Here is a 25,954-nt window from a genome sequence, read left to right as displayed (position 1 = left end):
AGGATAGATACAGGTTATGTTGTGGAGGTAGAAAAGAGAAGATTTTGAAATTGAGTAGATATGTGAGTTGAGGAGTTAAGACACAGATTTGATCAAGTCACTCACTCAAAATTCTTCAGTGGCTCCCTATTAACTTTAGGATAAAAATCCCAAATCTTGAGTCTAGCATTTAAAGCCTCCCACCTGCCTTTGCAATCTTCTTTCATATTTCTTTTCACACAATCTCCATCCCAGCCAAATTAATCTTCTACTTATTCCTTATAGATTTTGCCTCCTACGCCTTCACTCAGACAATCTCAAACCTGGAATACACTCCCTCTCCTCCACATCCTTTTTAGATGTCCTAACTTCTCGCAAAGCATAGCTCAGGTACCAGTTTATCCATGTGTTAGGTCCTTGTCCTTCTTGAGCCCCTCCCCCAAGTGGTTTTGTTTTGTTTTGTTTTGTTTGCGGGGCAATGTGGGTTAAGTGACTTGCCCAGGGTCACACAGCTAGTAAGTGTCAAGTGTCTGAGGCCGGATTTGAACTCAGGTACTCCTGAATCCAGGGCCAGTGCTTTATCCACTGTGCCACCTAGCCACCCCCTCCCCCAAGTGTTAGTGCCATCTTCCTCCTATAATAACTTTGCTATACTTGGGTAAAACCTTTCTGTTTACATTGTATCATCTTTCTTTATTCTCTCTCTCCCACCCACCATCTCCCTGTAAAATGTTACATCACTTCAGGCCATCTGACATTTAGATTCAGCTTCTCGAGTTTAAATTTGACCTCAGACACTAGCTGTGTGATGCTAGACAAGTCACTTAATCTTCTTGGCCTCCATTTCTTCATCTATAATATGAACTGGAGAAAGAAATGGCAAACCACTCCTATATCTTTGCCAACAAAACCCCAAATGGGGTAATGAAATTGGACATGACTGAGCATCAGCGAAATGGGTTTTAACACACTTGGTACCATTGGAATGTTAGAATATCAGTCACACAGTAACATGCCAAGAATATAGATCTAAACACCAAAATTAATGATAAAAAAGTTGTATCTCTGCTGCCTATAGTGGTATATTGATCATATTAGGAAGGTAATAAAATGCATTTCGATTTGCTTGCTTCACTCCTATACTGAGCCAAATACTACCCTTCACTGATATAATTTGTAATTAAAGTACCACTTTCTCCATGGAATATGAAACATTACAGCTTTAATTGACCTATCTTTCCCCATCTGAACTCCTATAGTACAAGTCTGTACCATACACCTATCATCACAGTCATGCAAGGATAACCAGTAGTTATCACAACTCTTGACCTTGTCCAGGCCTCCTATCACATCCAAATTCAGGACTAAGACTGAACTATGGCATGAAAGCCAGTGAGCTCTAAATATGGCAGAGATGGAAGGAAAAAATCTAGGTTTTATAACCCATCTTTTGGACTTTAGCTAAAAGGTTTGGACATAAGCCGAAATGGTGGTAATGGTGGTGGTACCTATGGGTCAGGCAGTCTTCCCAGCATTCTATGAACTTGAGATGGATTTCATACTTGAGCAGAGAGCAAACTATCAGAGTTCCATCTACCCTGACTTTAGAAGTGAGGACTGTCAGATATAAAAGAGAAGCAAGGGAGATGCAGAGAAGTGAGCAGAGAGGGCTGAAGATTTTGACCTGGGAGGACAGGTAGAGAACTGCTGAAGCTGAAGCAAGAAGTCCTAGCCAGATCTAAATGCTGGACTTTACCATTTAAGCTTGATCTAAAGACCATTCGACTCGCTGCTCCCTGCTCCCCAGTGACAGGGTGAACTCTGGGGAGACAGAGGCAGACATTCTGAAATCTGCTACTGACTGTCTGAGATGCTCTAACTAGGTAATTAGTGAGCCTGTCCTGGAGACTCCTCCCTGTGCTGACCCAGGGGGCTGAAATTTACTTCTGTTATCTGCCCCTTTTGCTCCCATTCTTGATCTCTTCCCTAAAGGAGAGCTGAATAGAGGGAAAGACCTCCACGCTGGCCTTTCTTTCCTTCCCCTTCTTGCAGCTACAGACTCTGGCCTCCGGTTTTAAAACTGGTATCTCTTTAAATGCTCTTGCTTTAAGTGTTTTCTCAGTCTGCATGTGATAATGTATTAAAGTCCAGATGGCTGCTCCAATCTAAGCCAATTCTGCTTACTTGGATGCTAGTGGTGAGATGAGGAATGGAGGGAGGACTAACCTGGAAGGGAACGTGAGTACTGAAGCTTCATAAGCCCAATTTGCAGTTGCCAGTACAAATTTGAGCCACATATCTTTTAGAACATGAGAGGGAGAAATAGAATTGTATTTTATGGCCAATTTCTCTCTGAGATCAGAAACGATAAGGAGCCCCAAGCTATACAGTGGCAATGCACTGATAATCTCTTGACTACTACCATATTTTGATACATTTTTTGTGTGTGAGGCAATTGGGGTTAAGTGACTTGCCCAGGGTCACACACCTAGTACTTGTCAAGGGTCTGAGGCTCTATTTGAACTCAGGTCCTCCTGATTCCAGGGCCAGTGCTCTATCCACCGCACCACCTAACTGCCCCTTGATGCATTTTTTTTAAAAGCACCTTCCTGAAGGGATTAATGGGATGAAAGCCATCCTTTCACGGTGCTATTAGGATCCAAGAGGGATTCCCTCTTCAACAGCACATTAAGCTCAGTCTGCCCTGCCCACCAGGGCGACCTGCTGCTTACAAGTTATAAAACAATATAACTGCAATTAGAAAGCATCTAGTCCACTGTCTCCATTTCCTAGATGCAGAGATTAGGGCACAGAGGAGTAAAGTGACTTGTCTAAAATCATATAGCAGAAGAGGCCAGAACTAGAGCATCTAGGTCTCTTGACTTCTAGCTCAGTGCTCTCTACTTCAAGTGCTGTCCCTGTCATCATCATTATTAGTATGTACTAATATTTATGGACTATTCAGTAAATCATTGCACTAACAACTATCGATACAAAAAGGTAGAAGATGATCCTTACCTGGGAGGAACTTACAATCTAGGATACATAGAGGACACCACCCCCCATCCCTGCAAACACATCTGCTGAAAAACACAGTATGATAAAACAGAAAGAGCCTTGGCTTTTCTGAGTTCAAATTCTGACTCTTCCACTTACTATCTCTATGAATTTGTGGGATTCGTTTAACCTTTCTGAGCCTCAGTTTCCTCATAAGTAAGATGAGAGGGATGAACCTCTAACATACTTCCAGTTCTGAACCTGTGCTCCTAAGAAAAATAAACAAATGTATTTCCTACCAACCTTTCTTTTATCAGTTCATTCAATCTCAACAGAAAAAAATCATACACCCCTAAAGTGGGTATTTTGAAATATTGGATAACTTTTAAGGGTAAAATAATAGTTAAACATTAGGGATATGTGGGTGTGGAACAGTCTCTTGGATGGACAGAAGACAGGATATGGCAAAGGATAAATTGACATTCCCCCTCCCACCCTCAGAAAGCCTACTCTGACAAGGGGAAGTATGTCATAGACTGAAAGAGGGTGAGAGCTCTTTTCCCCTTGGAGTCTGGGGGTGAAGGAGTACATTCATTCACAGTAAGGGCATCTTGTAATAAGCTAGGCAGGGAAGAGCTATGTTATCTTCCCTTCAGGCTCAGTGGTCCCAAAAAATGGGTTTGAGATTTTTGGTTTTGTTTCATTTGTCCTTTTCAGTTCTAGGTGCAGGGAATAGCACCTTGGATCTGAGAACTCCAGTCATGGGAATCTTGGATCCAGGGTTCAGGGTTGGATGTTATGATCAATCTAGCTGGGCAGCCCTGAGAAGGGCTTGTGATTTGGAACTTGTTGGTACCAATATTACATAGGACCTGGGCTAAATTGTGAACCTAATTCCTCTCCCTTCCCTAGAGACCAATGGGTGGAAGTGGAATATGCCCCAAACTGTTGGGGGTGGGGGGGAGTTTGTATGTTTGTTTTCATTATACCTTTGAAATGGGCTACAAGTGATTAAATGAAACTGGGGTACTTCCCTCTAAAAAGGGAGGAATATAATTTGTGGGGGCTTGAATCCAATGGAAGAGATGACAGATCTTTCCCAGACTCCTAAGGGTACTGGAGAATTGCTGGACGGGGTAGAAATGGAATAAATCTGGCCTTCAAGCAATAGAGACAAGAATAGTCACTGTTACAGAAACACACACACACACACACACACACACACACACACACACACACACACACACACACACACAAGCATGGCTCTGAAAAGAGATATTTTTTGTCCCTTTTTTCTTTTTCCTATAAAAATAGTTTATTATATGGAATGGCTTTCTGGGAAAGTGTATGGGGAGGGATACAGGGGAAAATTTGGGTGATGTTAAAAACAATAAATATAAAAATTTATTTTAAAAACAAACAAAACAGAAGTCGGAAAAGGTAATAAGCTTTCCTGCCCTCTTTTCCCACGGAACCAGTCGGCATTCAGTTCTTACACAAGTTATTTGCATTTAAATTGACAATTCCGAAGGGATAGGTTCTTACCAATTGCCAGAGGTGAAAGGCTTACCCCCTTCTACCTAATCCTTAATTCCTCTGTCTGGGTTTTAAACTCAGAGGCTAAAATCACCATCATTAACTCAAGGTCAATGAGGACCACAGAGGGAGACTCAGTATCTTCTTGCTATGGGATGTGATGGCTATCTTTGCACATTAATCATACTTTAACATTTTTATAGATAGAAGAGAAGAACATTTACTGACTTTGTAACCTTAGGCAAATTGCTTAAACTCTCCATACTCTGAGTTCCTCTTAGGTCAAATGGGCATGTTAACACCTGCAGATTCTCCTCAACACGTCTTCTACCTGTCCCCTCCTGTCTACCTTCACCATAACCACCTAGATTCGGGCCCTTATCACCAGTTGTCCACATTAGCATCCTAATTGGTCCCACTATCTCAAGGCTCTCTGCTCTCCAATCCATCCTCCATATAGCTACGAAAATGACATTCTAAATAAAGCTAGGATAAGATCATGCCACTGTGCTGTTTAAAACAAAACATCTTTAGTAGCTCTCTGATAATTTTAGACTAATATACAAACTCCCTTGTTTGGTGTTTAAAATGTTCACATTTGCTTGAGCCTATCATTCCAGGCTAATTACACATCATTCCCCTCTTATGAATTCAATGTTCCAGTCAAAGTGCCCTATCTGCTATTTCTTATATAGGACATCACATCATCTCCTGCCTCTGTCTTTTCCAAGGCTGTCTCTGATGTCTAGAATGTCTTCCCTTCTCTCTTCTGTCTCTTAGAACACTTATTTCTCTTAAGACCAACTCAAGTTCAATCTTCTAGTGACCTTTCCTGATTATCACAAGTATTAGTTCCTGACCTCACCCTATTCACTTTATTTTTGCATTGTAAATTTTCAGGTATTTTTCAGTCGTGCCCAATTCTCTGTGACCCCATTTAGGGTTTTCTTATGTAAAAAAAAATTATTATTCACTAGATAATCTCATCTTGAAAAATCATATAATTGGACTTATGAAGAATTATAAGTATATGAAAAAATTTTAAGTTTAGAAAAATTATAATTGGGCCGTAAGTCCTGCCGTGGTCACCATTCAAATGTGGAAATATTTTTTATGACTAGGGCTAATGTGGGGGGACTAATCTGATTGGAGGACTAATCTGGGGACTTCTGACTATTTGGCTATCTGACTGCTATTAACTTAGCATGGGCTGTTTATAAAGTTCCATCACACTGCTCCACTCCCAAATTGATAAGCAAAATATTAAGAAGCCTCTTAACTAAATAATCAAAGCAGAGTTTATTTATGAGACACTATTTAAAATTAAGAATACAGGGAAGGGGCAGCTAGATGGCGTAGTGGTTAAAGCACCGGCCCTGGATTCAGGAGTACCTGAGTTCAAATCCGGCCTCAGACACTTGACACTTACTAGCTGTGTGACTGTGGGCAAGTCACTTAACCCCCATTGCCTAAAAAAAAAAAAAAAAAAAAAGAATACAGGGAAATAAAATGTACAACCTGACTGCATTGCAGTGCATCTCTTTCCACCGCGTCTCTTTCCCACCTGCTGCACCTGGAACTTCTAATCTTGTCCGCCCAGTCTCTCCATCTTGTCCTTCGGCCTCCCCTCCTTCTGTTCTAACTCCCAGGTCTATATATATCTTCCTCTTCCCTACTCAAATCTCGGAGCTTTATTTGCACCCCCACAGACCAAGCTAATCCACCAGCCAGAGCTGCGGCTGGGACTTGGGGGGACGCTCGAGTATCATGTGCCTCAGCACAGGCTACGCCAGAGCCTGGCCTGGACGAGCCCAGGATCTCTCGGATAGCTCTGCTCAGGGTGGAAGAAGCTGGCGCTCCCTCCCCGCAGCCACGGGGCTTTTTGGCTCAGCTGAAGCAGAGGGGGAGGAGCACCAGCACCTCCCACACAGAAGAGACCCTGAGGGCCTAAGGCTTTCTAATCTCAGCCTAAAGGTAGGGTCCCCAAATCAAAATAAATTTTTATACTTGGCAAAGATAGTGGAGTGGTTTGCCATTTTTTTCTCATTTTATAAAAGAAACTGAGGCAAACAGGGTTAAGTGACTTGCCCAGGGTCACACAGCTAGTAAATTTCTAAGGCTGAATTTTGAACTTGGGAATATGAGTCTTTCTGAATCCAGACTCAGCACTCTATCTACTGCACCACTTGGCTGCCTGTGCATTGTAAATATTGTAGTAGCAGCCTGATAGGCCTGGGTCCAGTTAGGGATGCTCTGACCCTGAGGGGGACACTATGACCATGGAGAAATGCAGTTGATGAGCTTGTTGGGGTCAGTTAGAGATTACTCTTTCCTTGGAGAAGCAAAGTAGTTAATTAACCAGATAGTGGTTGGTCAAACAGATAATAAAGCAGTCACCCAGAAAACTGGGCTCCTTGAATTTACAACATGAACTTAGTTTGGAGCCAGTCCTGTTTGCTATGTGATTAGGACCAGGTAATGACAATAATCTCAAATTAGAAATGTGGGATTTTTATTATTCATATATCCAAATAGTTAACATCACCATTTTCAAACTGCTGTAACTTTTCATTCTTAAGTCTCTCCTGCCACCCCCTTCTCTCCTCTATAAAATTGTCATCTTCTTCTTTGTTTGAGGAGTTGAAGTTAGGCTTCTTCTCCCAGCCATACCACTATGGCTGTCTAAGGAACATGCCATAAACCTGTACTTCTCCAGGAGTTGAAGCCTAGGCTTCTCCCAGCTATGCCTCTGCGTGCCAAATAATAAAAATTTTTACTAAAATTTTGATTGGAGGGGGCAGCTAGGTGGCTCAGTGGATAGAGCACTGGCCCTGGATTCAGGAGGACCTGAGTTCAAATTCGGCCTCAGACATTTGACACTTACTAGCTGTGTGACCCTGGGGAAGTCACTTAACCCCAATTGCCTCACCCCCCAAAAATATTTTTTTTTGATTGGATTGTGTGGGCGAGTAATTCTTTGAAAGAAGAATGTTTTCAAGAACCCAACCTAGCAGTAACAATATCTTACATCTACTCATATGTTAACATTACATTCTCAAAGGAGAAGGCAAGCTTTTTGAGGGCAAGGACTGCTAAATATTGTGACTTTGTGTCCCCTGCACCTAGCACAGCATCCGGCACATAGTAGGGTGATTAATAAATGTGCATTGATGGCTCAAGTGGCTGAATCATAGAATCACGGTTCTAGAGCAGTAAGGAATGTCATCTGGTCCAAGCCCTTCTAGACAACTACATCACGATGCCATTATGAAGATTGTTATAAGACAAGGAATGTCAAGAACTTTATAAATTATGAAGTGCTATAAAACCATGAATTATTATTGTTGTTGTTGTTTTCCTGGGTGATTTATACTTAGACACCCTCCAGTAAGTGCCCCCAAACACGACAAGGGGAGTTTTTATGGAGGGAAATGAAAATGCTCCAGACTGAGAAATCTCAATCCATTGTCCCCAGGCAGGTGGCTTGGAAGGTCAGCATGATCACTATCTATCTGTTGAACCGCCCCTCTGAGACTGGCAAGGCTGCATTTCCATTTCAGCCACAGAGAGCCAACAATTCCACTGCTGTTCTGGGTACCTTCTCAGAGAGATTTTCATTCCCCCCCTTTTCCCATTTACACGCAGCATTTCACTGGCAAAACCAGAGCCTTCTAGAAAGGGATAATAGGTAACTGGCAGTGGACAAGTTAAAAAGAAATACATCTATTAGCTTATCTACCTACACATCCCAGCATCACAATGGCCTTTCACTTACTAGCCACCTAGGGCCCTATGCAATTAAGGAAGAAAATGCAAATTCCACTTTGCTGTGTTTCAGTCAACCTATAATACTGACTGAGAGCCTCCTGCCTGCAAAATACTGTACATATTATGGAGTTACATAGAAGAAAAAAGACATGCCTAACCCCTAATTATGTTTTTTTATTCCCACAGATATTCTAGAAAACACATGATATAATGCAAAGAACAACGAATCAGAAGACCGGAGGTTGACATTTTAGTCTTGGTTTAGCCAGTCACTAGATCCATGATAATCCTGAGAAAGTTGTTTCCCCTTAACAACTGGGGTGATCAGTCAAGTCCTCATGCAAGATGTAGAACCTGAGGTGTGCCTTGTATAGAGAGAGGGATGTAGGGATTCTGAGGGATAGAGCTAATGAGGGGACACATTCCTGGCACTGGGAACAGTTTGTACAAAGGGAGAGAGGAGGGGGCAGCTAGGTGGTGCAGTGGATAAAGCACTGGCCCTGGATTCAGGAGGACCTGAGTTCAAATATGACCTCAGACACTTGAAACTTATTAGCTGTGTGGTGATGAGAAAGTCACTTAACCCTCATTACCCCCCCAAAACAAAAACAAACAAAAAACAAAGGGAGAGAGGAAGGTGATCAAATTCCATATAGGAAGAAAAGAAATATAGCCTGGCTTGTCTGTCATGTAGAGTGTATGAAGGGGGAGGTAATGGGAAATCAATATGGAAAGAAGAGCCAGAGACTGATTATAAAAGGTTTAAGCAACAGTAGAAAGGATACTGATTGAGGTGACAGAGCGGTTGCCAATCCTTGCCTGGCTGATTTTGGGCAAGTCACTTAGCTTCTTCCATGGACCTCAGTTTCCTTATCTACAAAATGGGGAGGGTTGGACTGGATATCCTCTGAGGTCCCCTTCTAGGTGAGGGGGTGGCTGAAGGGAGCCACTGATTCTCATCACCAGAGTTGAAAGCAGGAATTCCTGGGCCAGGGTCAAGCTCAGTTGGAAGCAGTCAGCACAGAGGAGAGTTTACTCCAGGGAAAGCAGCACTAGGAGCAAGAGTGGTTTGACTCCCCTAGTGAGTTTGTGTAGCCTACAATCTGCAATTCCCAACAGGGAAAAACAGAAGAGGCATCATAGTTGATGAAAGTGAGCCATGGGAGATGGGGAAGAATGACAACAGGGGCTTGAGAAGAAGTGACAGAGATGGATGAATGGTTGCCTCATGCAGCAAAGAATGGCAGAGGGCCACAAGATGCTGGGGTAGGAGGACAGTAGACTGAGATCTTCTTGGGGGAGGAATTGTGCCTTAATTCTGGGGCTCTGAAGGAAAATCTCTGGTCTTTCTCCCCCAGTTAAAGCTCTATCCCACATTTGAGGTCTTTAAATGAAAGCTGGATGATGATCTGTTGGGAAAGTTGTAGAGGGCATTGTCCTCCATGCTAAAGTTGGACTAGATGGCTTTTTATTTCCCTTTTGGAAGGGACTCAGATTCTGTGATTGGGGACAGTCAGGGCTACATGATTTGAAGCCTTTCAGGCAAATGGAGAAATATGAATAAAAGCTGGGTCTTTAAAGCAACTAGGTGGTTCAGTTAATAGGGCAAACCAGCTTGGAGTCAGGAAGACTCATCTTAATTAGAGTTCAAATCCAGCCTCAGACACTTACTAGCTGTGTGACTTTGGGCAAGTCACTTAACCTTGCCTGCCTCAGTTTCCTCATTTGTAAAATGAGCTGGAGAAGGAAATGGCAAACCACTCTAGAATATCTGCCAAGAAAAGTCCCAAGTGGGGTCATAAAGAGTCAGACACAACCGAACAACAACTTTAAAGCTGAAAATCTCTGAAGGTGTCTCTCCAGCAGGGTTTCACTTGAATAAACTATTAGCTTCCTTGTCAGGGTCCCACATTCAAAGACAAAAGCTCTTAGATGTTCCACCAATCCTTTCCCACCCCAAACATCATGTCAATTCCCTAAACAGAGAATCAATATCAATTTCATTCTTAAATACCCCAAACAGAAATTTATTCTTCAATAAAATACAATTAAATCCACAGGGGAATTCCTCCCCTACCCTTTTTTTTGGGGGGGGAAAATCTATTATATAAACACTTAAAACATTAGATCTAACTTCTACAAGTGCCTCTTGGAATAACTCTCCCTTCTATAGAATGGCTGAAATCCTCACAGCCTCCATCCATGATAACTTGAGTTCTAATCCTGCTTTAGATCCTTAATAGCAGTATGACTGAGCAAAGCCATTTGCCCTTTCTGGTCCAGTTTACTCTTATATAAAATGGGCACCCATTTCCTGATTGTTGTGAGGATTCTAGTTGGATGATACGAGTAAAGTGTTTCGTAAACCTTAAAGTACTATATAAATGTTTTTTATTATCTAAGTCAGAGTTTAAAATAATAATTAATGTTCAAGCCAAGTCAGGAAGAATTTCTTAAGCATTGATTGTCAAACATTATTCCTAGCTAAAAGTTAGTGGGACTGGAACAGAACATTTGATTCAACCTAATTCAAACTTATTCAACTGAACTAGATTCTAGCTTCTTAAACTGTGGGTTTGACCCCATATGGCATAATTCAATGTAGGGGTCGTGATAAATTAAGCAACAGTAAAAGGTTATATATTCCTATTTTATAAGCCTATATACCCAGGGTTGCATAAAATTTTTTTGGATGCAAAGGGGTCAGTAGTGAAAAAAGTTTTAGAAGCCCTGAACTAGACAACAACCATTTATAGAATGCTTTCTACACGCAAGGGATAGTATGGATGCTGGGGATATATAGACTCACATACTCAGTTTTAAGGAAATCTAAGATCCTAAAGTACAGAATTCACCAAAGGCAAATTAGAAGGGATTCTTTTCTTGATGGAAGGATCCACCATGCATGGCATAGACAATTTCTGAAGAGTTTATATCTTCTGTATCTTTGAATTCAGTAAAAAACCACCAGCAAAAACTATCTGGGGGTATTTTTGTATCTATAGGCAAACCCTTTTTAGATATTTAAAAAATTTCAAAGAAGATTCACTTTCACTCCTTTTTTTTTTTTTTTTTTTTGGTGAGGCAATTGGGGGGTTAAGTGACTTGCCTAGGGTCACACAGCTAGTAAGTGATAAGTGTCTGAGGCCGGATTTGAACTCAGGTTCTCCTGAATCCAGGGCCGGTGCTCTATCCACTGCACCACCTAGCTGCCCCCCACTTTCACTCTTAACTCTCTCCCCTCCTAACTCCCGGAAAGCAAGCAAAACAAAATCACTTGTTATAAACATAAATAGTCAAGAAAAATAAATTCCTAGATTGTAGAGGAATCATTTTAAAACTTTCTCAGGCCACGATTCAGCTTAAGGATAGTTCTGGGGAGAATTTGGAACCAGTGCCTGGAATCATAGCCTCTCAGAACCAGAAGGAACCATACAGAAGTCCAAAGAGAGGAAATGATTGACCCTAGGTCACACAGCATGTTGTGGCAGAACACAGGTCTCCAGATTTCTAGGCCAGTGGTCCTTGGAACCCCAATTCCAATAGTACAGGTCATTGGTTTGCATATGACAATGATGAGTGAATTGATTTTGGTCAAAGAAATCCAATTTTTATCCTTATTTAAATTTGGAAGATATTTCACGCCTGGGAAAGTGAATGTTTAGGAAAACAATTGCATACATTGGATTTTTTCCAACTGGATTGCATACATTTTTTTTTTGTCCTTAACATCTGAGCATGGTTCCAGAAGGCTGAGAATATAAATGAACAGTGTATTTCCAAGATTTATTTGTTTACTTTTTTCTAAAGAGCACAAAGCATAGTATCAATAACCTTTGAATACATTATACAACTATGAACAAAATGTCAGGAAAAAATAAACAGAACTGGGAAGTTTTACAAAAAACAAAATAAAAATTTAGAGGATCAGAACTATTCCAGATAGGCATCAGGCCTAGTATGTTTCCAATACTGGAATTCTCCTGGTGGGAATTAGAATGATTAGCTTCTGGACATTCATGTTCCAGTACAGGTTGGACGACATGACCTGGGAGGTCCTTTCCAATCTGAGATTGTTTTCTATGTTTCAAAAACATTAAAGGCGTGTCTGCATTTTGCAACAAAACCAAAATAGGAATAGTTGGTTTTTACATAATTCAATGACCAACTCTCCTAATTTCTACCACCCCTCTTTATTCTACTGATATATTTGACTCAGGAAAGAAGAAAGGGAGGAGGGGCCACTAGGTGGCACAGTGGACAGAGCACCAGCCCTGGATTCAGGAGGACCTGAATTCAAATCTGACCTCAGACACTTGACACTTACTAGCTATGTGACCCTGGGCAAGTCACTTGACCCTCATTTCCCCAAACAAAAAAACGAAGAAAGGGAGGAGGGGATTATTTGGGGACAATTGTTCCAGCAGAGCCCCAGTAAAGTTTACTCCAGCCAGGAGCAGAGGCAGAAAAGGCAGAGTAAGTTGCCACCTGCAGGATATGATTTCAGATGCCCTGGGAAGTCCTCCAATAATCCCTTGCTTATGGGTGTCTGGCTGAAATTCTACATGAGAACTTCATTCAACTGAGATTAAGACTTTGTTCTTTGTTATGTAAGGAGAGACTGGCCATCCTCAGAGCACACATTACATTAAAATTTTCCCAAGAGGAGTAACATTGCAAGCTCTTTTCACTCATGCTTCTACTTGTTCTGATTGCTCTTAATGTTATTGAAGAGTCGAAGGGAATTTTTTTAAAATGGGGGAGCTTTGCCTGAGTCTCCCAGAAAACTTACTTTCTTAAAGCCTAAAGACCCTTAGATACTATTTCCTAACACAATAAGTACTTCCTAAAGACTCTTTTGACATCTGCTTAAAATACCACATGTAGGAATAGCAATTAACTTAGTAATTCACAGGTGATGAGGGGTGAAGGGCAATGAAATGTAAAATAAATAAGTAGTAAAACACTTTATAGCAATCATCTGACAGCTTTGGAACGCTAATTATAGGTAGACACAGAAGTTACCTTGGAATTAACACCTATGCAATGTTGTATTTAGTTATATAAAGCATCCATCTGTGAACACAGAAGTGTGGAACCAAACTGAGGCAAGATATACTCACAGTTATGGCACATTATACCCCTTGACAATTTAATTTCAAAGGCAACAGGAAAACATAACCCCCCTCCCCTCTTTTTTGCCTATGGTTACAAAAACATTTCTTTTTTGGGGGGGGGGGGCAGGGCAATGAGGGTTAAGTGACTTGTCCAGGGTCACACAGCTATTAAGTGTCAAGTGTCTGGGGTCAGATTTGAACTCAGGTGCTCCTGAACCCAGGGCTGGTGCTTTATCCATTGCGCCACCTAGCTGCCCCCATGGCACTCTATCTACTACCATTTAGCTGCTCCTTGTCCCTCCTTGGGAAGCCTGAGGTTCTATCAGCTTCAGCCTCTTCCAGTAGCAGGGAATATAGGCCTGAGCCATTTGTTTTAATAAAATGTAGATGAGTGTCCAACCTTTAGGACTTCAATCCATTGTGTAAATTGAGGTACAATGGTACACAAGAATTTTTTTTTAGGCAATCAGTGTTAAGTGACTTGCCCAGGGTCATACAGCTAGTAAGTCTCTGAAGCCAAATTTGAAATCAGGTCATCTTGACTCCAGAGCTAGTGCTTTATCTATTTCACTACCCAACTGTCCCCATAATAACTATTCAATGAACTCAAGGCTAAGACCCTGCAGGGTCACCAAAGGTCTGTGTCATTGTGCCCTCTCTCAAGGGCCACAGGAAACATGGCTGGGAAATAGGTGAAGTCACCAGGAGTATTATGGCATTCCAGGTAGGATGCTAATGAACATTGCAGGAGGGATTCTATTATAAGATCTGGTTTCCCAAAGCTCTCAATGTCCATGAGATGCTGCTGGGGCTCTCTGAGGGTTCCAAGTCACTTGAGATGGGGGTGAGTTCATTTGGACTGAAATGATAGGTCTGAATAAAATAAAATCCTCAGGAGAGGAACACTCTGAATTAGTCAGATTTGTCCTGAGGAACCTTGGGGCTAGTCTGAAGCCCTCCATGACCATCTTTGGGCTAGGGCAGCCCCATCAGGTTCAGCTTGCTTCAAACTTGTCTTTTCTAAGACTTCCCACAGGAGGAAAGGAAAGAATATATTCCACGACTCAAATGTGCTGTCTGAGGATTCTTGTGTCCCCTACTTCACCAAGTTGTTTGGAGTAGATTGCTTTGGAAACTATGAAGAGTTATAGAGATGAGAGATGTTTTTCTCAGATTACAGCTATGGTAAGTCTACTTGTTTGAACCACAAATTCAGAAAGATTCTCAGAGTCCAGTGTTTACCTGAATAAGAACTCTTCTACCACAACCTCAACAAATGGTCACCTAGCCTTTCCTTGAAGGCTTCTAAGTAAAGAGAAACCCAGGGCCTCCCAAGGCAACTCATTACAGACAATGTCTTTCTAATCATTAGGAAATGTTTCCTAACCTCAAGCCTCTCTCTAAAGTCTATCCATTGTTTCTAGTCTTGCTGTCTGGGGCCAAGTAGAAAAAGTGTACTGGGACAGCTAGGTGGTGCAGTGGGTAGAGTGCTGGGCCTAGAGTCAGGAAGATTCATCTTCCTGAGTTCAAAATTGGCCTCAGACACTTCCCAGCTCTGCAATTCTGGGCAAATCCCGTAATCCTGTTGGCCTTAGTTTCCTCAACTATAAAATGAGCTGGATAAGGAAATAGCAAATCAATCCAGTATCTTCACCAAGAAAACCCCAAATAGGGTCACAAAGAGTCAGAGATGACAAAAAAATGACAACAACAACAAAGAAAAGGTCTAATTTATCCTCCATATGATTTGTAGATTTAGGTACTCACTTCTAGAAATCAGATACAACTTATACACATCTCAGGATCATAAGATCACAGATTTAGCCCTGGAAGGCACCATCAATATCATTTGGTCCAATAACCCCTCACCCCCATCTTACAGAAGAGGAAGGTGAGATACAGAGAAATTAAATGATTTGCCCAAGTTCACAGTCATAGTGAGTGGCAGAGCTGTCTACAAACACATTCACATTTCCTTATCCTTCAAAACAAACAACCCAACCTCTCACTTGACTCACCCATCCTTTACAGATATCATTCTCTATCTCTCTTCCCTTTAACAGCTAAATTCCTAGCAAAATTTGTCTATGATTATTGTATGGATCACTTTCCTTCTTTTCAATCTATTGTAATCTGGATTCCCACATCATGACTTAATTTAAACTGCTTTCTCCAAAGTTACCAGTGATCTCTTATTGGCCAAATCCAACAGCCTTTGCTCAGCTCTCCTTTTTGTCCTCTCTGTAGCCTATGACAGCTGACAAACCTCTCTCCCTACAGAGTCTCTGCTGATGCATTTTTGGCTATCAGAATACACATAATTTTCTATTTAAGTAAGGGGGTCATTCACCTCTTATTTAAGTAAAGGAATAGTTACACTGAAGATATCCTTGATCTTTTAGTAATAATGATATTATATAACTATACAGCATTTAAAGTTTGCAAAGCACGTTAAAAATGTTATCTCATTTGATCTTCTCATCAACACTGGGAAGTAGAGGCTATTATTATCCTCATTTTGCCGATGAGGAAACTGGGCCAGACAAAGGTTAAGTGACTTACCCAGCATCACACAGTTAGTAACTCTCTGAGATAGGATTTGAACTCAGGTCTTCCTAACTTCAAATCCAGCATTCTATCACACCACTGTATATGTGTTTTGAAGTACTGACATCATTGCTCTTTAGACGAACCAAAATTAGGAGACTGGCAAAGTACTATGATGTGAAATAATGCTATGCAATTACGGAACTGGAAGGAATGTTCATCTCTCTTTTACAGGAAGCATCTCTCCTATCCCCTTCTCAATCTCCAAGTGCCTCATCAACATAGAGAGCCTGGGTACATCAACCTGAAGGTATTAAGCTTTGTAGTTTCCAGCATTGAAAAGCATACATATCTTTAGTGTTAAAAACAAATCACTCCTAGGGCAGCTAGGTGGCGCAGTGGATAGAGCACCGGCCTTGGAATCAGGAGGACCTAAGTTCAAATGCGGCCTCAGACACTTAACACTTACTAGCTGTGTGACCCTGGGCAAGTCACTTAACCCCAATTGCCTCACTAAAAAACAAAACAAAACAAATCACTCCTCTGATAGCTTAAAAGTCATGTTCATAAGAGGCATTTCTTTACTTAGCCACTATTTTTAGTTCCTCAGTAGTTGAGAAAAGCAATTAGCCATATTATAACGTTTTGTGCTATATAACTGGCTATACTAATTACATTCTAATTAGCCCCACACTATTTCACCTCTTAGTGGGTGTTCTTCCTCAGATAGGCCTTTTTTCCCCAGGTGAGGGAAGGGGAGTCACTCAACTTTATAGCACTGAATTATTCACAATGATTTGTTAATACCTTAGCAAACTGTACAAAAGCAAAAAAGAAACTACAAGGACATTTGTGATTTCTCTAGATTGGGGAATTCCTGGTAAGGAGATTCCCTCTACCTATGCAGATCAGCAAAGATCATCAAGAAACTATATTTTAAGAAATAGGGAATCACATTATTGCTGGGAAACTAGAGATGCTTGGAGAAAAAAAAAAAGCAACCAGTAGGCATCGTCATCAACTTGATCATGTGTAGCCTCGAATCTTGTTGGGACTCAGTTTCTCCATTTTGTTTTTTTTGCAGGGCACTGAGGGTTAAGTGACTTGCCCAGGGTCACACAGCTAGTATGTGTCAAGTGTCTGTGGCCAGATTTGAACTTAGGTCCTTCTGAATCCAGGGCTGGTGCTTTATCCACTGCACCACCTAGCTGCCCTCAGTTTCTCCATTTTAAAAAGTGGAGTTAACATGGCTTGGGAAAAAAATAAAGATTTAAAAGGACACAGAAAGCTACTGAAAAATCCTAAAGGGACAACTACTTTTATATCCATATGATTTCAAACACATTAAGAATTTGTTACTTATTCATGTGTGTTTATTAGATCGCCCTAAGATGGTGGTTTTCTACCAAGAAGGAACTTCTATGTCATAGGCTAGGAGACCCATTAGGGCTGGGTAGGTTAAATCAGGAGTCCCCAATAATGTGGTGTAAATCCTGGTTTTGTTTCTTAATATCTACTTGATCTTGGGGAAAGTCATTTAACTTTTCTGGGTCCCTCAACTGTAAAATGAAGGGGTTGGACTGGGTGCTTTCTAAGGAACTTTACAGTTTAAAATCCTCTGTTCTTAGATTCTAGAATTCTAACCCTCTATGCTCAGTCCTATTCTCTTCAGTTTCCTCACAACTCATTGGCATTGTTGTCAGCCTCCCCATTTCTTTGACCCCTTTAGAGAGCTAAAGGTTTGCTCAAAAGACCATAGAGGTAGAAGGGATGTCAGAGGCTATCTTTCCTAACTCTTTCATTCTAAAGATAAGAAAGTGAGACCCAGAGAGGTTAAGCAATTTACTCTATGGCATACAGGTACTAAAAGTGTCAGAGGCAATATTTGAACCTGTGTCCTCGGACTCCAGTGCCAGAGCTCTTTCCTCTGAACCACGCTTTCTCAAAAAAATTAAACCCTCTATTACTTAGAGAGGTACAGAACTGTGTGAGCTGACGAGTTCTAGGCCTGAAGTTCCATCCTCAGGAACCCAGCACCTGCAGAAGCAGCATCTTCTACATGATGTGGCCCGTAAGAGACTGCTTGAGTCCCTAAACCAATACCTATTTAATTAATTATTTGTATGTATAATTTAGAAATTATTGTTCCAACGGATAACTTTCATTTAATGAGATTATTGTTGTTCAGTTGTCTCATTTGTATTTTACTCTTGGTGACCCCGTTTGGGGTTTTCTTGGAAAAGATACTAAAGTGGTTTGATATTCCTTCTCCAGCTCATTATACAAATGAGGAAACTAGGCAAATGGGGTTAGATGACTTGCCCAGGGTCACACAGCTAGTAACTGAGGCTGCATTTGAACTCAGGTCTTCCTGATGCTCTATCCACTGTACCATAGAAACGAAAAAGAAATGAGATTGATTTCCTTGGGTGACTCATGACCTGGCTCTGAAGACAATTGCCAAAGAACTCTCTAGGAAGACTGCTGAAGGAAATAAAACTCACGCAGAGCCTGGTGAATCTGTGAAAACACTAGTTCTATTATTTTACAGTCACTTAGAGTTGGAAGGAACCTCAGTGACCATCTATCTATTCCAATCTATACCCAATCAGGAATCCTCCCTGAGACAGCCCTGTTGAGGAATCACAAAGGCTCTATTTGAAAAGAAAGGCACCATGCCCCATGACCACTGAACTACTTTACCTGTTAGGGAGTTTCTCCTTACTTTGAACCTATATAGGCCTCTCAGCAGCTCCTCCCCAATGTTCTAACTTCATCTAACTTTATCAAGGCACCAGTTCAACAACCCCACTCTGTCCTTATGACCAAGATATCATTCCCCACTGAGACCAACCCAACCTTTAAAAAACTCTCTTCTTGGTGCAGCTAGGTGACGCAGTGGATAGAGCACCGGCCCTGGATTCAGAAGGACCCGAGTTCAAATCCGGCCTCAGACACTTAACACGTACTAGCTGTGTGACCTTGGGCAAGTCACTTAACCCCAATTGCCTCACCAAAAAAACCAAACCAAAACAAAAAAAACCCCTCTCTTCTTTGGTCTACAAACATGGCCACAACAGCGGGATGAATTTAACCAGCCACAGCAATTCCTGTAACTATGAAGTTACAGAGGAACTGGAATCTGTACCAGTGAAACCAATGCCCTCGGTGACTAAATCACAGGTCACTGAAGGGTGGAATTAAAGAGATCCTTCACTGACCAGAGATGCCAAACAATCAAATGGTCAGGATTTTTGTTTGTTTGTTGAAATGGTGAAAGGATATAGAATTTGGCAGATGGGGACTTAGTCTCCATTTCTCATCCTAACTGTGGTGAAAACATAAAAAAAAAAAAGTTAACATACCACCATCCAGCTACACATATAGTGAGCATTGGAACAGGGATTCGAACTTAGGCTTTTTGAGTCTGGGGCAGCCATGTGGTTTAATGGATAGAGAGCACTGGGCCTAGAATCCAGAAGATTCATTTTCATGAGTTCATTCTGGCCTCAGGCAGTTAGTAACTGTGTGACCTTGGGAAAGTCATTTAACCCTGCTTGCCTCAGTTTCCTCATCTGTAAAATGAGCTAAAGAAACAAATGGCAAGTCACTTGGCAAGTATCTTTGCCAAGAAAACCTGAAATGGGGTGACAAAGAGTCAGATATGACTGAATAACACCTTTTAAGTCTATGTCCAAATCTCTTTCCATTTGACCACATTGCTTAAAGGTAGGATTTAAACAGCAGAAGTGAGGGCAATTTTGGAGTGAAGGGGAATAGCAGAAATGAAATTTTCTCTCTCTTATTTTTCTTTCCTCTTAACAAAGCCTGTCATCCACTCCTCCAGGTATTCCTGACTCTGCTGGTAGTCTTTTTTTTTTTTGTGAGGCAATTGGGGTTAAGTGACTTGCCCAGGGTCACACAGCTAGTAAGTATTAAGTGTCTAAGACCGGATTTGAACTCAGGTCCTCCTGAATCCAGAGCCAGTGCTCTATCCACTGCACCACCTAGCTGCCCCTCTGCTGATAATCTTAAGGTTGTTGACCTACTCTTTGCTCTTGGGCCTGGACTGTTTAAGCATATTCCCTGCTGCCTGTCATGATTACATAAAATGTTTCTATCCCTTACTGCTTTGAGAAGGAGGAGGCACAGGACAATAAGATGTCTAAGCAATTCCTGTCACTCATAACACTCTTCCATTTCTCTCTCATCCTTGTAATTTGGAGAAGACCCCAACTATGTGGTTACTCCTCCCCTCTCCTTCTTTTCTTTGTGGAGAGCTTTATTATCCACAAGATCTTTGAAACCCAGGAGCCTGGAGTCCAGGCCCTCCCAGGGCCCTGGAATGATGCTGGAGAAAGCAGCTCAGCACAATTACACAAAGCAAAGCTTGTTTGGGCCATAACTAAATCCTTGATGTTCTGATACCCAAGAGCTGGTCTAAGAAGGCCTGTGCTTCAGTAGAATATTGACTTCACATCCTGCCTGAATGAATCCTCAGTGCCAGGGAGCACATCAATTAACTGGGATCATTTAGCTTTAAATCCTCTTGTGTTTAGTGGGGTTCCCCTCTTTCCTCACCTCATGTCAAATGAAACTAACTGGACATTTCTCCAGTGTAATCAGTCTCCTAGTGTATGTTTAGTATCGTTTATCTTGAGAAAAAGCTGATTTCTCTGGAGCCCATCTTCATGTTTTCCATGTTCTGGGCCTTTCTGAGTTTCTCTCTCTCTCCATCTTTCCTATATTTCCATCTCTCCATCTCTCCATCCAGTCCTCCCTCCATGTCTGTCCATTCATTCAATTAATTTTTTTTTTGGCAGGGCAATGGGGGTTAAGTGACTTGCCTAGGGTCACACAGCTAGTAAGTGTCAAGTGTCTGAGGTCGGATTTGAACTCAGGTTCTCCTGAATCCAGGGCCAGTGCTTTATCCACTGTACCACCTAGATGCCCCTAAAATTGTTTGTTTGTTTTTTACTTTTGCTGCTCCTCTTTAAGATGTTCTCTCCCCTTTTCCCTCTTGCTGAATCCTAAAAATCTTCTCCATAGAAGCCAGTATCAACAAAGTGCAGATATTCTTCCTGCTAGTCAGAGGAGAAAATCTGAAACCTGTACTTCTCTCTAGGAACGGATGCCACCTTTTCCTCAACCAAAGTCCCAAGCTGTTGAGTGATTAGTAACTTCAGTAACTCTCCAGCTGCTTTCCCTGGGCCTAGTCTACTTCCACCCACCTACCCACCCAAATTTTCCCATATACCATAGCCAGAATCCTCTGAGGTCAGTGTTTTTATCTCCAGGTCCCTGAACTTGTTATTTTAATATTTTTATAACTGTATTTTGTTATAATTGGTTTCCTTTGTAATCTTTTGTATTTGATTTTATGCATTTAAAAACATTATTCTGAGAAGAGATCTACTGGCTTCATCCGACTGTCAAAGGGGCCCACGATGCAAAAAGAGGTTAAGAACTGAGAACAAAAGCACATCATGGACACAAGAACTTTATTGGTTTCCCACTAACTATAAGTCCAGGTCCATACCCCTAAACTGAGCATTTCACAATCTGACACCAACTTACCCTTCCAGCCTCATCACTCGCCCTGTGAAGTCTTTGCTTCAGTTATGCTGGTCTGCTCATACTGCTCTGAGAGGTTTACGCTTTTTTGCCTCCATGCCTCAGCTTATACCACTGCTCTTGCCTGAAGCACACCCAACGCCTCTATTCCTTTGAAATTTTACACTTCTTTGTATCCCCTTCATAGCATCATAACTAGTAATTTTGTTGGTTTGGGTATTCCCTCCACCAATACCCATGCTGACCCTTGTACAACTTGGTTGGTTACCATCCTGAGGACAACTTGGTGATAAGCATCTCCACACTTACTTGGGCTGACCCTTATACAAGAGATGCTCACCCAAGTGTATTGACAGCCCTGTACTCCAAGCCCAGTCTCTGCCTCTGCCCTTGTTGACTCAGGTGGGTGCCTTGGAATATTGTTGAATATAAAGCTGGCCACTGACAGGAGGAGAGGGAGGAGGTAAAGGTAGCAAAAGAACAAGAAAAAGTATCTTTTGATGGGACAGTGGTAGAGAAATCACTTAGCAATTGCCTCCAGTTTACTGACTGCTGCCTATAGCCTTCCCTCTACTAATTATTTCCTATTTATCCTGTATAGAGCTTGCTTTGTATAGAATTGCTTGCTAATGTCTCTCCCATTAGATTGTAAGCTCCTTGAGGGCAGGGATTTTCTTTTGCCCCTTTTTGTATCCCTAGTACTAGCACAGTGCCTGACACACAATAAGTGATTAATATTTATTAATTAATTGGGTGATTAAAGTTGGATATACAAAGGTTTAAGCAGAACTTTTTTGCAGTCTTCAGAAGCTACCACAGGAGGTGGCCCAAGATAGCAAGAAGTGTGCTGGTTCAGGAGGCAAGAGAGCCAAAAACTAGAGGTCTGGTTCTGTCATGATGACCATCCATTCCCTCATTAGTAAAATGAAAGGGTTGAACAAGATAACTCATTAGAGTCTTGAGACATTATACCCCTATTTCACTAAGAGACATGGCCTCATTCTGGTTAGGTTAGTCTCTTCCCCACTTAGGCCTCCAAATATAAGATACTTGTTCCCACATACACATCAATACTTAAGCTGTTCCTCCCCTCCTTGGCCTAGAACACCATCTCCATTTCTCTATCACTCATCAGGAAGACTGAGGGTCAATCACGTCCCTTGGTTGTATGACTCTGGACAAAATGCAATCTCTCATAGCTTCAGTTTCCTCAATTGTGAAATTGCTATCCAATTACTTTTATTTATAGAATGAGGAAAAATACTTTTGTAACTTAAAATATCATTAGAGCTATTTTCTGCTCTTCATAGCCCAGCTCAAATCCTTTCTCCATAAAACTTCTCCTGGTCGCTCTAGCCAAAAGTGACTGCTTTCTCAATTCCTATGGTGTTTATTGTTGATGTCACATATTGAACACTTGGACTATTTTTCGTGGCTTTTTCCTTGTGAAGCTTGCAAGCTTTTGAGGACAAGGACTCTATCTTCTCTTTTTCTTATCTCTACTCAGCATCAAGTACAATGATATGCATACAGGATTCCTTTAAACAACATGAAGGCATTTAATAATTGGATCTTGATTTGGTGGTAGAGAGTTATGGTATCACCAAGAAGAGCCCATCCAATAATCATTTGGGTTAATGGAGAGTGAGAGGACTGAGAGCCTTCCCTGGTCTTATGTTCATGGCTCTCATATCCTGAACTTTCAAAGGGTCAAGGGAGGAGGGAGAGGTGTTGCACAATTAATGTTGGCAGCAAGATGGGGCAATATAGGTTATATCATTGTCTAGCATATGAGGCTAAGGGCAGGGGGTAGAAAGACCAGAGTTCTCTTCTTGCTTAGATTACTCAAATTGATTGAGATAACTGAAAATATTCTCTGGCATTTTACTTTTTCTACCTGTAAAATGGGTGCAATGTTTGCTACCTGCCATATTTATGCAGGAGAAGGAAGAAACTAACAAGCTTCATGAACAAAGTTTGGGGAATTGTTACATGGGCATCAGTTTCAATTTTTCCTAAGCTCTGACTCTGACACGACAAAGCAAATAACAAGGACTATGGTTATCTGATTTAGTAGGGATACAACCACCTTATGTCAGAATCCAGGAGATCAGAGACAGGGCTTGGATAAGCCCTAGACAAACTGCATGTTCTCTTTTCCTTCTCCGTTCACTTCTCATGCCATTATCTTTCTCCCTCCCTGCTGATTCTCCTGCTTCCTCTCTTGTTTAGAAGCCACCCATCCTTATGGTAGCCCAGTCCCTCACTCCTCTACCCCCCTTTCCCACAAATATTCCATCTCCTTAGCAATTAGAAGCAGGGATTATGTGGTGAAGGAAGGTGCTAATGTGGTAGCAGCCTTTCCTACCCCCAGGAAACCTTTTCTTCTGTAGACTCTAGGGTGGTGACCATAGTTAGATTCTATATCTATTAGTGCCCCAGCTCTAGATACAGATGTTTTATTCTGGCTATTTCTCAAACCCTTAGTCCATAGAAACTATTAACTCAACACTCTCTCTCTCTCTCTCTCTCTTTCTTTTTTACCTTGCTGGCCTTCAGGATGTTGATTTGTTCTTCATACACGGTGTCTCTATTTTTCTCCAGAAATCCATCTGAGTGGTACTCCACCTATAGCCCAATGCGGTAGAAAAAAGGAGATAGTAGTCAAGAGCTTCAGCCAGAGCAGCCCACCTCTAGCTTGCGGAGTCTTCAGAAGCTACTACCTGAGGCAGGATGAGATAACCAGAAGCATGCTGATTTGGGAAGCAAGACAGGTGGTCATCTCATCTTCCTCACATTTTGCTAAGTAGATTAGTGGGAATCTCATACTTGTAGCTTCCTTTAAGCATACTTGGATACTCTAATGGGACTGTGGTTCAATTTGTGTAATATATCAGGCACTCTAGCACAGAGTGCTGAAGTAGCCATGACTTTGAATCATATTTCACAGGAAATATATGTGAAAATTAGAAACTACACAAAGGGGGCAGCTAGGTGGCACAGTGGATAGAGCACCACCCTGGAGTCAGGACTACCTGAGTTCAAATCCGGCCTCAGACACTTAACACTTACTAGCTGTGTGACCCTGGGCAAGTCACTTAATCCCAATTGCCTCACTAAAAAAAAGAAAAGAAAAGAAAAAAAAAGAAACTACACAAAGTATTTATTAGGGGGCAGTTATTTATTTTACAAAATGACTATAAAATTCCTTTAAATACAACTTCCTCTAGTGTATTTAAAATGACCATTTATAAAAAATGATTTCTGCCCAACTTTTTAGGAACATACCACTGTTTATTGCTTTTATAAGCATCAAAACCTAACTAGCACAATAGGCTTCTCTGGGATTGAACTCTAATGTCTTAGTTCTTTGATGTATGATTTCCCCCAAATTAGCACTATTTCTTCCATCAGAAATAGTGTTAATGGGTAGCTTTGACAAATAACAATAAAAGTTCATCTCTTGTGTTAACCAAAAACAAAATCATGAGTGGAAAAAATGGCAACTCAAAAAGACAAGTTCAGGGGACCCCTTAACACTTGGTAGCCAACTGCTTGGTGATGAACCTCAAGTGTGTAGTAAGATTATTGGAATTTGGCTGACTGATTGGATGAGCCACATTACAATAATCTTACCACAACATAGAAATGCACACATATGTATATATACACATACACACATATCCCTCACAGGTAAAATAAGCTCTCCTGAAACATTTAAGCAAGTACAAGTTCTATCTACCAATATAAAGGAGTACTGATATATTGGATTACATTTCAGGAATAGTCCAGTGTAAGACAGGGAAGAAGATAACCCAGAAACCTTTATGGGAGACATTCAAGGCAATCAAATTCAAAGAAATGGCTCAGTTCATAGGCACACAGGGTAGGACATTTGCTTCGTATCCAGGCATCCAAAGAGAACACTCACCTTATCTGCAAAATGAAGGACAATGAAGGAGGTATTGGAAATTCTGGGTTTCTGGAAGTGCTGGCTGCTAGAATGCCTGTCATACAATTTTTGAGCCCAATTCTGGTCAGTGCCTTTGGGAACCTATAGAATCATAGAGTGAAGAAAGTTTTGTTAGGAAAAGTTAAGGGCAAAGAGAGGGTTTATCAATCACTCAACAAGATCAGATCCACTGGGAACACAATAAAGACCTGGGCCCTTTTGTCCAACTTAACTATAGAAAAGGATCACCTTAGTTTTCTGTATGCCAGGCTCATATAGGTATTCTCAGGAGCTGTGATATTCAATTCTAAATCTATTAGTTGGATTGTGGGAATTGGAAGAAGAGATGCCTCTAGAATTCACAGCTAAGAATGTGCCTCTCTGCTCCAATCAGAACAACCTCCACATGGCCCCATGCTCATTTGCTCCTCTTTGGTTTCACTCGTGCTATTCTCCTCACCTAGAGTAAATGTTCCTATCCATA

At 41.4% G+C, this 25,954-nt stretch overlaps 1 protein-coding gene across 1 annotated transcript in view; it reads right to left on the bottom strand.

The window, feature by feature from the left end:
- The window catches only part of MYO5B (myosin VB), a 577,307-nt gene that overhangs the window by 159,360 nt on the left and 391,993 nt on the right, over window positions 1-25,954 (bottom strand). Inside the window, 2 exon segments of the mRNA XM_043977928.1 lie at window positions 24,063-24,146; window positions 25,450-25,572. Coding sequence (XP_043833863.1) covers window positions 24,063-24,146; window positions 25,450-25,572 — 207 coding nt within the window.

Source organism: Dromiciops gliroides, chromosome 1, assembly GCF_019393635.1.
Source record: "Dromiciops gliroides isolate mDroGli1 chromosome 1, mDroGli1.pri, whole genome shotgun sequence".
Lineage (NCBI taxonomy): Eukaryota > Metazoa > Chordata > Mammalia > Microbiotheria > Microbiotheriidae > Dromiciops > Dromiciops gliroides.
The sequence above is the reverse complement of the archived record's forward strand: the minus strand, read 5'-3'. Positions and strand labels throughout refer to the sequence as shown.